This window comes from Trifolium pratense, linkage group LG2, assembly GCF_020283565.1.
Source record: "Trifolium pratense cultivar HEN17-A07 linkage group LG2, ARS_RC_1.1, whole genome shotgun sequence".
NCBI classification, from domain to species: Eukaryota; Viridiplantae; Streptophyta; class Magnoliopsida; order Fabales; family Fabaceae; genus Trifolium; species Trifolium pratense.
Window position 1 is genome coordinate 67,732,574 of NC_060060.1, and position 15,120 is coordinate 67,747,693.

General features: G+C 31.3%; 1 protein-coding gene across 7 annotated transcripts in view; it reads left to right on the top strand.

Moving 5' to 3' along the window:
- The first annotated feature begins 2,846 nt into the window (after positions 1-2,846).
- The window catches only part of LOC123907790 (serine/threonine-protein kinase ATM-like), a 31,577-nt gene continuing 19,303 nt past the window's right edge, over positions 2,847-15,120 (top strand). For 5 of the 7 annotated variants that reach the window (XR_006809385.1, XR_006809386.1, XR_006809387.1 and 2 more), the window contains exons 1-21: positions 5,832-5,853; positions 5,993-6,068; positions 6,151-6,252; positions 6,370-6,449; positions 6,551-6,793; positions 7,350-7,428; positions 8,333-8,373; positions 8,494-8,546; positions 8,667-8,750; positions 8,852-9,132; positions 9,638-9,739; positions 9,858-9,931; positions 10,776-10,955; positions 11,047-11,147; positions 11,431-11,664; positions 12,271-12,383; positions 12,468-12,569; positions 12,659-12,757; positions 13,454-13,526; positions 13,744-14,077; positions 14,449-14,559. Coding sequence is in view for 1 of the 7 variants with exons in the window: in XM_045958173.1 (XP_045814129.1) it covers positions 3,686-3,812; positions 4,943-5,138; positions 5,231-5,387; positions 5,643-5,693; positions 5,761-5,841 (612 nt within the window). In the remaining 6 variants the exon portion in view is untranslated. Of the gene's footprint in view, positions 3,138-3,529; positions 3,813-4,942; positions 5,139-5,230; positions 5,388-5,642; positions 5,694-5,760; positions 5,854-5,992; positions 6,069-6,150; positions 6,253-6,369; positions 6,450-6,550; positions 6,794-7,349; positions 7,429-8,332; positions 8,374-8,493; positions 8,547-8,666; positions 8,751-8,851; positions 9,133-9,637; positions 9,740-9,857; positions 9,932-10,775; positions 10,956-11,046; positions 11,148-11,430; positions 11,665-12,270; positions 12,384-12,467; positions 12,570-12,658; positions 12,758-13,453; positions 13,527-13,743; positions 14,078-14,448; positions 14,560-15,120 lie in introns of those variants that run through there. The other 2 variants (XR_006809390.1, XM_045958173.1) reach the window with 2 other exon arrangements.

Genomic DNA, 15,120 nt, shown 5'->3' on the forward strand with positions numbered 1-15,120 from the left:
AATATTTATGATTTTGGTCCTCCTATTTTAAAATCAAACGTTCTTGCCCCCCTATTTTAATTATTATTATTTTTTTTTTTTTTGCATTTTTGGTCCTCCATCCCATTTTTTAGCTAGTTGGCATTTGGCAAGAAAAACGCTTATGTGGCAATACCACGTGGCAAATAAAATGTACATATTAGTAAATGTCTTTTTTTTAATAACAAATATAATTAGAAAGAATAAAAGAAATAAATAACATTTTAAATAAAAAATTATATTCTTATACAAATAAAAAAAACATTTAAGTAAATAAAAAATAAAAGAAATAAATAACATTTTAAATCCGAAAAACCAAAAGTTGCTAAAAAAAAATTATGTAAATCTGCAAAAACTAAAATTCCTCACCATGTTCCTCTCTCAACTCCCTCTTTCATATCACAATCTACCATCCACCATTTTTTTGGGATCAAGACGGGTTAGATGAATATCCGATAAATTTTTGGTTTTGACCTTTTCTTCAAATCGATACTTCTCCATATGTTAATCTTTCAATTTATGTATTGTTGAAATCTGGGCGATGAAAACGTGGATGCCTATATTGTTGAATTCTAATCAGTGTTTGTTGAAACTGGATAAACTTTTGGATGCTTTGACTTTGTGAAATTTGAAAAGTGATTTTTGTCGGTTGAAAGTGGAGTGTGAGGATGGTGAACAATGTTGATTTCTGTTATCCTTACATTGATCTTGATTATTGATGTTCATGTAGTTTAGTATTTTGATTTTGATGATTTGATTGGATATTTATTCATAGGTGAATGGAATAGAACAAATAATATTTGGGTTTTTATTATCGAGTTTTAAGACTTAAGTTGAAACTTGTTGTTTTTTGGATAATTTTTTTAGAGAAAACATTATGAATATGAAGAGGGGAGGAAGAAATATGAAAACACTAAGAAGTTAAAACACAAAAACACTATAATAATTTTTAAAAATTATTTACTTGTTTTTTAATTATTTAATTATTTTAAATTTTATTTGATATTTTAAAAAATACAGTTGCTGATGTGTATTTGTTATTTTCCACATGGTATTGCCACATAAGCGTTTTTCTTGCCAACTAGTTAGAAAAATGGGGTGGGGGACTAAAAGTGCAAAAACAAAAATCAAAATAGAGGGGCAAGAATGATTGATTTTAAAATATGAGAACCAAAATCGCAAATCTTGCAAAATAGGAGACCAAAAGTGCAATTAAATCTTACTTTAATAATATTTTTATAGAATTTATTTAAACTCGTTTGGTAATTTTTCAAGTTATTTTTTAAATCTTTATTAGTGGATTCCTTTCAATTAACTTGATAATTAAATGTTTCTTAAAAAGAGTTTCAATTGCACTATTTACATTAACCATTTATGTAAAAATGATAAAATAACACATCAAATCATATAAAAATTGTAGTTGATTATCAAAAAAAATAAAAATAAAAATTGTAGTTGTGCTTAAAGTAGATCTCAAATGTTTTGTAAATTCAACATTGTTATTGTAAAAAAATTATTTTTCATTTAGCATTAAATATTCTAAAAATAATGTACATCTTTTTATATAGCTTGAAGATTATAAATAAACAAACTATCAATAATCAAATTAATATAAATTATTTATTGTAAAAGGGAATAACGTGAATAGTTATTATTAAATTTTATACTAAAAAATTTATGTCAAAAATAAATAAATTTTATACTTAAGACTAAGTCGCCCTAAAGTGTTTGAATGGTATATTGGTACATATGGAAAAAAGTCGTTTGAAAACAAAGTTTGTTCATTCAATTTATCTAAAGGGAATAGTTAAATTTTGGTGTAGTCTTATTTTTAATTCCCATAATACCCTTAATAGTTTTTTTTAAAACTATTCCTAACTTCTACTCTTTTTTTCTTAACTTCTATATTAAAAATTTCTATCTTAATAATTTATTCTATCGAACAAAAAATAAACTAGCTAACTTCTATATTTTTTTATTTTTTTTTCATTAAACTATTCATGTTTTTATTTTCATAAAATCAGACCAACGTTCCTTTTTTTTTTAAAAAAAAAAACTACTCTATTCCAACATTCATTTTCCTTTCACGCGGTGTTTCCTAAAATAATATAATATAATAATATAGATATAGATTTCTGACAATTGATTAATCACATTTAAAATAATTGAGGTTAATTCAATTATTGAAGTATTTATAAGTGTAATATTATTGTTTATATTTATTGAATAACGATATATGATTGTATATATTAATTTTGATCATGTTGGAAATTGGGAAATTCTGTTTAATTTGATCATGAATTAAATTAACCACATTTTTTAGTATTATAATTAAACCGAGTATTATACGTAAAGGAAAAAACCAGCGGTTGAAACATCAATAATCTAACAAATTATTAGATTACACCATCTTTTAATCGAGATTCAAACTTTAATTCACTATAAGTCGTGGAAATCTATCCTCTTTTGCTAAATACCCAACCGACCTATTAGTAATTCACTAATTAATCTTAAAAAACATCAAATTTTTTATTTTTATAATGTCTACTATTTAAATAACGGAAGAAGTAAAAATAAAACGCAGAAGGTGTGCTTTGCGAAAAGCACCAGGAAAAAAAAAACTCATCCATATTTCATATCCAAGGGACCAAGACCCCAACTTTGGGTTCATATTTAAAATGGACAGTTTTGTAAAATCAGAAAAGAGGAGGTGTGTTTGTCAAAGTTGGGGGTGGGTAGTAAACTAGTAATCCTCTAGCATGGAGTCCCATTTTCTCCTCTGTTGTTTACTACTACTAATCAACCATTAGAAACTCTTTGAAAAAAAATTAAAATAAAAAATATTATAACGTTAAGAAAAAAAATCAACACCATTAAAATTTAAAACAAAGGCTTAGCTTTTAATCTCAGCTTGCGCTCTCTCTTAACACTGAAACAACGGCCGAAATTGGTCTCCGAGAGTATAAAACCCTTCATTTTACCGTTACATATCTCAACGCCGCCTCTACATAACTTGATGTGTAACGGCTAATTCCGTAGCGACAATGGGGAAAATCAGTTCCAGAGACGTTCGAGAGATTGTAGAAAATCTCTCATCGGAGAAAGTTAAACCTCGCTAAGTAAGTAACCTTCAATCCCTTTCAAAACTCACTATTCACATTTCTTTACTTCATCGCTGCGAAAACTTTTTCACTATTCGTTTTAGGTTTTAATTTCATGCATACCGTGTTCAATTTTCTTTTGAAATTCGTTATTCTGTTCTATCGGATTTCAATTTGTATGATTATCACTGTTTTGATTTGGATAAAGAAGTTGTTCATCTATTTTTTAATCTAATTTTAATTAGATTATTATAGTTATTATAACCCTAAACCCTAAAAAAAAATGATGCTGTGTTTGTTATGATTGAGTTGGATAATCTTTATTTATTATTGAATTTTCTTTTCTGTGTACATGCTTCGAGGTTCTTGTATTCGATTCTAATTCGTGGTACTATCTTTTACATTACCAGGAAGGGATCAAGTTGTTATCCACATCGACCGGTGACATCACCGGCCGACCGGTGACATCACCGGCGACGGTGCCGGCGTTGAAAAAGAAGAGGGGGAGACCAAGGAAGTATGGACCAGATGGTAAGCCTGCAGGGGCTGTAACAGCGCTTTCGCCTATGCCGATTTCATCGTTGATTCCGTTGACTGGAGAGTTCTCTGCTTGGAAAAGGGGTAGAGGGAAGCCTGTTGAATCTATCAAGAAATCATCTTTTAAGTTTGATTTTGAAAGTCCACCTGGACAAGGTACTATTTATAGCTCTTTGATCTTTGAAATGTTTTGAAGCCTTTAATTTTAGCAAGTCCTTGTGTTTTTCAAATTTTTTTGTTTGTTTGTTTGTTTGTTTGTTTGACTGTTACTTATGTTGTTAAGATTAAGATTTTGTTTTTACTGTTACATTTGCAGTTTTTAAGAATTGAGATTGAAAATTCATAATAAATCAATGAATTAACATAGCTTAATGGCCCTTGTCATTTTCCTTGTAAATAGAGGAATAACATAATTTATTTTTTATTTTTTATTTTATTTTCATTTTAATTTTGCTTGTAGTTATGACTTATGATTTATAAGGAGGTAGTTTTTTTCTCTGATCTGTGTTTTTTGTGTGAAATTTGTATTTGTGCCTTTGTGATAACATAACAGTGTTTATATTTGGGGGGTGGGGGAGTGGACCCTTAGCTTAGATTCCTTTTCAGATCTGAATACAAATTGTGGGTGGATATTTTTGTGGTTGAAAGTGAGTTTTTGTTTATGTTTAGGGTAGCATATGGTGCTCCTTATTTTCCTTTATGAGAAGAAGAAAAAGATTGCATGCATTAGAGTAAATGAAGGGACCAGCTAGAATGAGTCTAATAGTTTTCTAGTTTGTCATGTAGAATTGGTCTATATGACTATATCTAATCTAATCTAATAATTAATTTTAACAGCTTACTAATTGCCTTGTTGGCTGATTTTAATAATTGGTTACAAAAGCAGGAATTTCAATCCGAAATATTTCCAAAATTTTAATTTATTCATGATTGTGGATACTAAGTGGTCTCTTAGAATGGTAGTATCAAACAATATTGTAGTCAAATGCATTGAAATGAATTTTTGGTCATAGGGATGGAGAGAATCAGTGAAGGTTTTAGGTAGAATTTTCAGAGGAGCTACTAAATGAGAGACTTTAGTGAGATCACTTAAAAGTTAAAACAATCCCTTTTATTTGTTTTATAGTATCATTATCTTTATATCATCTTTTTCTTTTCAGATGAGGAAGCGCGTTTATTGCAGTATGTTTTTGCAAACATGAAGCGTGCACCGTTGTGACTTCTAACCACAACTGTGTGTTTTAATCTTCCGTTTTTGTTCTTCTAATCAAATTCTTTATGGCTAGGCCTGGTGATGCTGTACATTGAGAAGGTTGAAGCAAGCTTGAATGGGAAAAACATAAGTCATTTTACTTCCAAAGAAGAGGTCTTCCGCAATATCTTAACTCTTCATTCACTTTTGGATTATCCTCCTGGAGACTACCCTGTTAATCTACGAGAAGACATTGTTAAGGGATTTGTCAAGATCTGTTCATTCATTAGGTATTTCCTAAGGCGATTCAATGTTTTTCTTTTTTACTATTATCATTATCTGCTAGAGTACAATATGGCTTTTGTTTTGTTACTTTCTTCAGGGAAGAAGGAAAGATATCACACAAACTTGTTGAATGTATCAATACATATTTGTTAAATGATGGTCCAAATTTGGGCTTTCAGTTGTTGGAGATTCATAATGCTATGCAGGAGTTAATGTTTCAATGTTGGCTGACAACACATGATCGAGTGCTTAAGGTCTCTCACGGTTGCACTTATAACAAATAAACTTATGAATTGCATTTACATTTTTCAAATTTCTCTATTATTATTTCTATTGCAGGATTCCCTAATGGTCTATGCAAGGACACAGTTAAATTTAATTAGAGGTGCTGATGATAGGCAGTTATTGGTAGAACATCTTTTGGATGTGATTTATAAGGATCTTGATCAGGGTAGCGTGTCTAGTCTTCAGTTACATGACTGCCTAACCTTCAATTTTCTGCATTACAGGCTTGTCCAAAACTGATTGACAGATTTAAAGAGATAGAAGAAAATGTCAAGGTAGGTTAGCCTTTTTTTGTTGTCTTTTATGATCCAAGATTGTTTAGCTGACATGGATATGTTGCAGATGGATGTATTTAATACGTTCATCGAGCTCTTGCGTCAATCTGGAAATGTCACAAAAGGTGATCTGAGATACGTTCATTGAGATTTGAAAGAGGTGATCTGAGATACTACATTTTACGTTGAGAATCATCTCATTCCCATTATATTTTTTTTTCCATATTCAGTGTGGAAAATTGACATAATTTCTATTGCATTTCAATCTTCTAACTTTACTTTGTTTTCATTTTTTCCAGAAAAGTGGTTTCGTTTATCAATCATGAGTTTCATAACACTGTGGCAGGGTTGCAATGCATCTCTCTTATAATTTTTGTAATGCCAATATTTTTTTTCAGTAAATTTTTACTTTGTTGTCGATGGCTTTGTTCTCAAGAAATGAAATGAATGTTAACAGGCATCCTTGGAATAAGGGGAAGACTGTTCTTCTCATAAGGTGGTTAGTGCCCAGCAAGCTGAAGACCTAAAATTGAAGGAAAAGAGGAAGCGGGAACGAGAGGTATGAAGTGTTTCCCATTCTTGTTCTGCATACAGATCAGTTTGTTTTGTTACATATAAAATGTACATAAGGTTGCATGTACTCTTTGTTTATTTGATGGAAATATCTTTGATGCAGAAAAATTTGCCTAGAAAGAAGCACAGAAAGTTGAAACTAGAGAGATGTTGGAGGATGACGAGCAAGATGACAAACCAAAAGTAAGCCCCCATTACCTGTTAACTCTATATGGTTAAGGTTGGGATGTATTTGTTATTCCCCACTTTCTGTTCCACTTAAATTGAAATGCATAAAATTGCAGGGTGAGGGGACAAATAGGAATGAAAAGGATTGACACATGCTGATCTTGCTTACCGACGTGCAAAAGCAGGAAAAGCCACCACCAAGAGGGCACTAGACTCTGGCAAGATTTTGAAGAAGCCTCAAAAGAAATCTAATATATCTAATCCTTCGCGAAAGACTTCCTCTTCAAGGACAGAAGAAATGCAAAGAGAGGTTCTGGAACAGGAAAGAAGGCGAAGAAGTCATTCAAAAGCAAGTCAAGGTATCACTTAAAAATCTATCTCATTTTTTAAACTCTTATCTGATCCTTTTAGGCATTGATAAAAATATTAATTTCATTCTTGATCAACTTATAAAAATGTCTTTTGTTTCAGTTATGTGATTGATGTGGAGTTGTGGACTGAGGCTTTCTAGGGGGCAACTTAACAAATAATGATATAATCCTTTTCATTTTCTTGATGCTAAAAAAAAAGTCTAAACATTTTTACTTCAATCCTCCATAACTCTCCCAGGTATTTATGTGCGTATAGTAACTATGATGTTCATAGTTGTAGTTTCCCTGTGGTTTGGGTTTTATTTTTGTCTGTCCCCATATACTACCAAGGTGATGCTGCTCTATTTTCCAACTTTACCCTTTTATCAAAATTCAAATACTTTCATATACCCCTCCAATCAAAACAACATCTCGCGTAACATAGTAACCTCTTGGCAGCGGTTTCCTTTACTTTATTTCTCCAATTCTCCAACTGCTATTTTCTTCTTATTTTCTTGAAAGTTTGGTTGCTGAAAATTTAGAAAGATGAGACTTCAATTTGAAGGAATTTTGAGAGGAAGAGAGGGATCGTGAGAGGGTGACTTGAGATTTGAAGGAGGTGATCTGAGATACTACATTTTACGGTGAGAATCATCTAATTCCCATTATATTTTTATTTTTATTTTTTCCATTTTTTAGTGTGGAAAATTGACATAATTTCTATTGCATTTCAATCTTCTAACTTTACTTTGTTTTCATGTTTTCCAGAAAAGTGGTTTCGTTTATCAATCATGAGTTTCATAACACTGTGGCAGGGTTGCAATGCATCTCTCTTATAATTTTTGCAATGCCAATATTTTTTTCCAGTAAATTTTTACTTTGTTGTCGATGGCTTTGTTCTCAAATTGAGAACCCAAAATCTGCACTACTCACTAACTCAAGTTGTTTTGCATATTATGTTGTGCAATACTCTTGATATATTCAAAGTTCATCTATTTTCATATCATCCTCTCTACCTCTTTTGTTTTTTTATCTAAATCTTTTTAAATCACAATACTTTGGTTTTTGTTTGTTTACAATGTTTGATCTACTTCTACTATATTTTAAACGTATAGCTTTTGTCTTTTCTATGATCACTTGCGCTTGCAAGTTATTATCTTTCACCTTGGAGTGAGACTACATTGATTAGAATTTAGAACCTACCATTTTTTATTTTCTAAAATCAACATTGCATTGTAGTCTTGGAAAAGTGAAAATAATGAATCTGAAGAATGCTTTGCCTTTGATAAGGTAATATAGGTTTCCATTACCTCTGTTTCAGGCTTGATTTATATATAAACTGACGATGTTTGATTCGAAAACGATGCTTCTACTCTTAAACTAAAATGTTTTCCTTTTAATTAGTCTGTTTTTTAATGTTACCGGAGATTTTATTGTGTGAATCGACTTATATTAGAGATATCCAAATATTAGTCCCTAAAATTAATCATTGTATTTTTTATTTTGCACGGGCATACGGTAAACTAAATGACGATCGTCTGTTGGCAGTTGACATAGAAGAGAGGGTGTGAAAGGCACAAGTTAGTTGGGTTAGTATCTTTTAAAAGCCTATCATGATTTCATTTTCACACTAATGCCTTTTCAGCTATGTTTGCAATTCTACATGGATTTAAAGTTTGTTTTTTGTGGCTTATTGTTTTTTGATGCAGAAAAATTTGCAGTTGACATAGAAGAGAGGGTGTGAAAGGCACAAGTTAGTTGGGTTAGTATCTTTTAAAAGCCTATCATGATTTCATTTTCACACTAATGCCTTTTCAGCTATGTTTGCAATTCTACATGGATTTAAAGTTTGTTTTTTGTGGCTTATTGTTTTTTGATGCAGAAAAATTTGCATAGAAAGAAGCGTAGAAAGTTGGAAGCGGCTAGAGAGATGTTGGAGGATGACGAGCAAGATGACAAACCAAAAGTAAGCCCTCGTTACCTGTTAACTTTATATGGTTAAGGTTGGGATGTATTTGTTATTCCTCACTTTCTGTTCCGCTGAAATTGAAATGCATAAAATTGCAGGGTGAGGGGACAGATAAGAATGAAAAGGCTGGATTGTCACATGCTGATCTTGCTTACCGACCTGCAAACGCAGGAAAGGCCACCACCAAGATGGCACTAGACTCTGACAAGATTTTGAAGAAGCCTCAAAAGAAATCTAATAAATCTAATCCTTTGCGAAAGCCTTCCTCTTCAAGGACAGAAGAAATACGGGAGTTATTCCAGACGAAGGATAAAAAGCCATAATAGAGAGGTTCTGGAACAGGAAAGAAGGCGAAGAAGTCATTCAATAGCAAGTCACGGTATCAATTAAAAATCTATCTCATTTTTTAAACTCTTATCTGATCCTTTTAGGCATCGATAAAAATATTAATTTCGTTCTTGATCAACTCATAAAAATGTCTTTTGTTTCTGTTATGAGATTGATGTGAGGCTTTCTAGAGGGGAACTTAACATTATTTTCATGATCTTGGTGCTAAAAAAAAGGTCTAAACATTTTTACTTAATATCCACCATAACTCTCCCAGGTATTTATGTGCCTATAGTAACTATGATGTTCATAGTTGTAGTTTCCATGTGTTTTGGGTTTTATTTTTGTCTGTCCCGATATACTACCTAGGAGATGCTGCTTTGTTTTCCAACTTTACCCTTTTATCAAAATTCAAATACTTTCATACCCCTCCAATCAAAACAACATCTCGCATGACATGTTAACCTCTAGGCAGCGATTCCTTTCCTTTATTTCTCCAATTCTCTAACTGCTATTTTCTTCTTATTTTCTCGAAATTTCGATTGCTGAAAATTTAGAAAGACAAGACTTCAATTTGAAGGAATTTTAAGAGGAAGAGAGGGATTGAAAGAGGGTGACTTGAGATTTGAAAGAGGTTATCTGAGATACTACATTTTACGGTGAGAATCATCTAATTCCCATTATATTTTTATTTTTTGCCATTTTCAGTGTGGAAAATTGACATAATTTCTATTGCATTTCAATCTTCTAACTTTACTTTGTTTTCATTTTTTCCAGAAAAGTGGTTTTGTTTATCAATCACAAGTTTCATAACACTGGCAGGGTTGCAAAGCAGCTCTCTTGTAATTTTTGTAATGCCAATATTTTTTTTCAGTAAATTTTCTCTTTGTTGTCTATGGTTTTGTTCTGAAATTGAGAACCCAAAATTTACACTACTCACTAACTCAAGTTGTTTTGCATATTATGTCGTGCAATACTCTTGATATATTCAAAGTTAAACTATTTTCATATCATCCTCTCTACCTTTTTTGTTTTTTTTATCTAAATCTTTTTAAATCACAATACTTTGGTTTTTATCTAAATCTTCTACTATATTTTGAACGTATAGCTTTTGTCTTTTCTATGATCACTTGCTTGCAAGTTATTATCTTTCACCTTGGAGTGAGACTACATTGATTAGAATTTAGAACCTACCATTTTTTATTTTCTAAAATCAACATTGCATTGTAGTCTTAGAAAAGTGAAAATAATGAATCTGAAGAATGCTTTGCCTTTGATAAGGTAATAAAGGTTTCCATTACCTATGTTTCAGGCTTGATTTTTATTTAAACTGACGATGTTTGATTCCAAAATGATGCTTCTACTCTTAAACCAAAATGTTTTGCTTTTAATTAGTCTGTGTTGTTTAATGTTACTGGAGATTTTATTGTGCGATTCGACTTATATTCGACTTATATTACTGGAGATTTTATTGTGCGTAAAATTAATCATTGTATTTTTTATTTTGCACGGGTATACCGTAAGCTAAATGATGATCGTCTGTTGGCAATTGGCTTAGAATGAGACTTCTCAGGTATTTCCACTTATATTAGAGATATCCCAATATAATAGTACGTAAAATTAATCATAGTATTTTTTATTTTGCACGGGCATACCGTAAACTAAATGATGATCGTCTGTTGGCAATTGGCTTAGAAAGAGACTTCTCAGGTATTTCCACTTCTCTAGTTCTTGATGTTATTGCTTATTTTTCTTCATCTGGCACTGGCATATCTGAGTTATGACCCAAACTTTACTGACAACATGGAGGAGGATACTGATGATGAAGGTCATGAAGAGGAGGAGGATGAGTATGTGGCTATGTGGTTATTGCCTGTATGGTATTCATATTTGCACAATAATTTTCTTGTTTATAATGTCATATATGCAATATTATTTTCCAGCGAGCGTGCAAATGAATATACAGATGATGAAGATGCCAGCTGGAAAGTTCGCAGAGCAGCAGCTAAATGCTTAGCTGCATTGATGGTTTCTCGTCCTGAGTTGCTTTCATAGCTGTATGATGAGGTATCTTTTCTTTCACTTATTGGTAATCTGTAATTAAACTATTCTTCTCTTTATTTTTCCGAGATATTTCTGTTCTTCCATCATTTTATACCCCGGGTAATGAGTAAACATTTGGTTTCCTAGATTTATAGTTTGTTTAGAAGTTTTGGTATCCATATGTTTTTCCAATAAAATTTCTTTTATCCCAAAGAAATTGTGTAATTGTTTGTGTGTATGGCTGTTCACTCTCTTTTATAATCTTCAGTTACCTGACTGGCCTAACCTTCAATTTTCTGCCTTACAGGCTTGTCCAAAACTGATTGACAGATTTAAATAGATAGAAGAGAATGTCAAGGTAGGTTAGGCTTTTTTTTTTTGTCTTTTATGATCGAAGATTGTTTATCTGACATATGAATATGTTGCATATGGATGTATTTAATACGTTCATTGAGCTCTTGCGTCAATCTGGAAATGTCACAAAAGGGCAGACTGATGTAAAAGAAACGAGGCAAGTGGCTTCTGCTTTTCTTATGTGAAAGTACGTTGTGTCCAATTTTGTTTTATTATTTGTTTTGATGTTGGAAACTTTATGCAATGGGTGCTTGTGCATTCAATCCGAACACTTCTAGGTTTATTTAAATCTTAAGATCCACTGTCAAATGATATTTTTTTATATATAAACTAGTTGCGTAGAAGATATCAAAAATATTCCTCAATTATTGATATATAAATTTTATATATTGTTGAGCACTAGTAATTCATACCTTAATTTAAGGACTTGACATTATGTAACCTATGTCTCCTGTAACCTATATCATACCTCATATTTTCCATGTTTTCCAGAAGATTTGTAAGCTATGTCATTTGTTATCTTAGAGCACTTCTGTTATGAATGGTATCTATGGCTTCGTTGCTGCTTTTACAGATATAGCACTAATTAAATTTATATCTAAAGCTCCTTGTATGCTTCCAAATTCTAATATATATATGTAGTAATACTAATAAGCTTTGTCAAGAGCAATACGATCATTCACTGCGGCTATCACTTCAACTTTTCTATAGTCAAGCCCAGTTTTTACAATTATTACCTCATAACTCATACTATGTCACAAATTGACTGTCTCAACACTGACATGCAATGCAGTCCTAACTGGTTGTTGAAGCAAGAACTGTCAGAGATTGTCAAGTCTATCAGTAGGTAGTTGCGTGAGAAATCCATCAAAACAAAGGTAGTTAAATATATAACCAAAAAAAAAGGTAATTAAATATTTAAGCATTAAACTTGGTTGATATCCATTAAACTCAAGTCTAAAAAATTATAAGCATAGTTTGTCCTTGCAGGGTGGTGCCTTTTCTGTTTTGAAAGAACTCGTTGTTGTCTTGCCCAACTGTCTTGCAGACCACATTGGGTCACTCATTCCTGGAATTGAAAAAGCATTAAATGTAAGCAAAACTCTCTTGAGTTAAACCTTTCTGTACTCTTACGTGGTTTCTGCTATTGATCTATATTTTGTTATTATTTTTCTTTTCAGGACAAATTGTCTACCTCAAATTTGAAGATCGAAGCGCTGATATTTACAAGATTGGTATTATCTTCGCATTCTCCTGATGTATTCCACCCTTATATCAAGGTAAGAGTATGAGGATTTGTTTGATTTACTCTTTGAATTGGTTTAACCACTTGTATTTTAGGGGCACAATGGCAGTGCCTTGAAATTCTTTATTTGTTACGGTATTAACTTTTCTATTTTCTGATACTCAAAATTTTTAAAAAAATTACGATAGTATGTATGATTTTATAGATTGGATGTTTGTTGTCCTGTTTCACATAATTTGGATTGGAAAGTTACAAAATTGAAATCCTAAAATCAAAATGCTACCCCCTTTCGTTTCCCTCTCCCATTCGTTTGCACGCAGACTAAACTTGAAATCCTAAAATCAACTTAAACACCATGAATCCTCTCCGCTGCACATCACTCACTCACTGATTCATTCGTTCTGATTCATTCTGTCGCATCAATTTTCAGTTTCGACTTCCTTTTGGTTTCAACCTCTTACTTTCCTCCTTTTATTATAAGTCATCTCTCATCTGATTATCTTCGACTTTTCATTTTCTTCGCACATCTGAAATGCTCCTCCTCATACGTGCTCTCCTTCACCGATGAAGGTAACGACGACCCAAACTTTTTTTTCCCTGTTGCATTATTTAGTCCCCAATTGCTATTTTTTAAACCTTTTTACGTTGTCCATATGGTTATGTCATTTTATTGATTTGCTTTCTACTCTAATTTGAAACCTAATTTCTTAATTGTTGCAAATGGTAAAAGGAAACGGGAAGATAGAGCATGGTTGAGATTTCCCAAAAATGATAAGAGATAGAATTTGTTATCGAATAATCAGGTGACTATATCCAAACAAACCCATTCATTCTCTTTAATTTAATATTTTCTAATTATTTCTAATGTTGAATATTAATTGAATATTCATTCTCTTTAATTGAATATTTTCTAATGTTGTCTCCTAATTAATATTCACATTTTTTTAATTATGAATTTGGGGATCTTTGATTTTGTTTTTATGAAATATATGGTGACTAAACCCGTTCCTGGGAGTCAAGGAGAGCATGGTTGAGATTTCCCAAAAATGATAAGAGATAGAATTTGTTATCGAATAATCAGGTGACTATATCCAAACAAACCCATTCATTCTCTTTAATTTAATATTTTCTAATGTTTTCTAATGTTGAATATTAATTGAATATTCATTCTCTTTAATTGAATATTTTCTAATGTTGTCTCCTAATTAATATTCACATTTTTTTAATTATGAATTTGGGGATCTTTGATTTTGTTTTTATGAAATATATGGTGACTAAACCCGTTCCTGGGAGTCAAGGAGAGCATGGTGTTATTGGATCAGCGAGAAGAATTCCTTTAAATGATATTGCATAGGTAACGGTAATGAATCAATTTAAATGCAATTTTTTATAGTATTGTAATTATTATTAATTGAAATATACTTCTGCAACTGCTATTTCAACCTGCTGTAGTGATTTTGGACGTACAGCTATTTCTGCAACTGCTATTTGCATCATGAAGTGTGTTGGTTGTGTCTGTTTTATAGCAATTGTGCTTTGAACCAAATCTGCCCTGTTTTTGCAGCATGGTTATTTTTCACTATCAGAATATAATTAGCCTTCTATGAAAGAAATTAAGTTAGAGTTTTTGAATTTGATTTTGTATATCTTCAGTTGGTTCTTCATCTTTAAAAAAGCATTGTTCTACAGCAAAATCATCACTGACAACAAATTCATTGAAGGCAGGGAAATATACAGTACATAATGGTACATTTATTCATCGTGCAAGATGTTCACTAAGAGCTTCGTTTAGGCGGAATGTGGAATCTATCAAACCACGTCATATTGCATTCTAAGGTAATTATGTTTGAATATGCTATTGTTTTATTAAAATCATAACTAAACAGAATGGAACTGATTATATCATTAAAAATATTTGTACTCTGTTTAAAAAACCACCGACTGCTATAATAGATGCAATATCAACTCTTATGACTATTATCTAGTTGTTTATAATAACTTTTCCTATCTGACATAACCAGCAGATAGAAAATATAAGTTCTTTATTGAAACATATAATTGTAAATATAAGTTTTTAACCTATCTTCTTTAAGTATCTTTTTTTTAGTCAAAAATAACATTCTTATTGTACAGATGTCGATATTACATTGATTAATCATCATGACTGGAACCAAATGATATGCGCAACTAATGCTAAAGAATCGGATATACCGTCTAATTCGGGTTTTCTAATTTAGATATATCCGCTTTTTTATTAACAGACTACTTATTCAGGTTTTTGTTTTTCATTTATCTTTTTTATTCTAACACAATCAAATTTATAACTTTTTATTATTTTAGGGAGTGATATAAATGTTGAAAACTTTCTTAGAAGTTAATACAGAAATAGATATACCC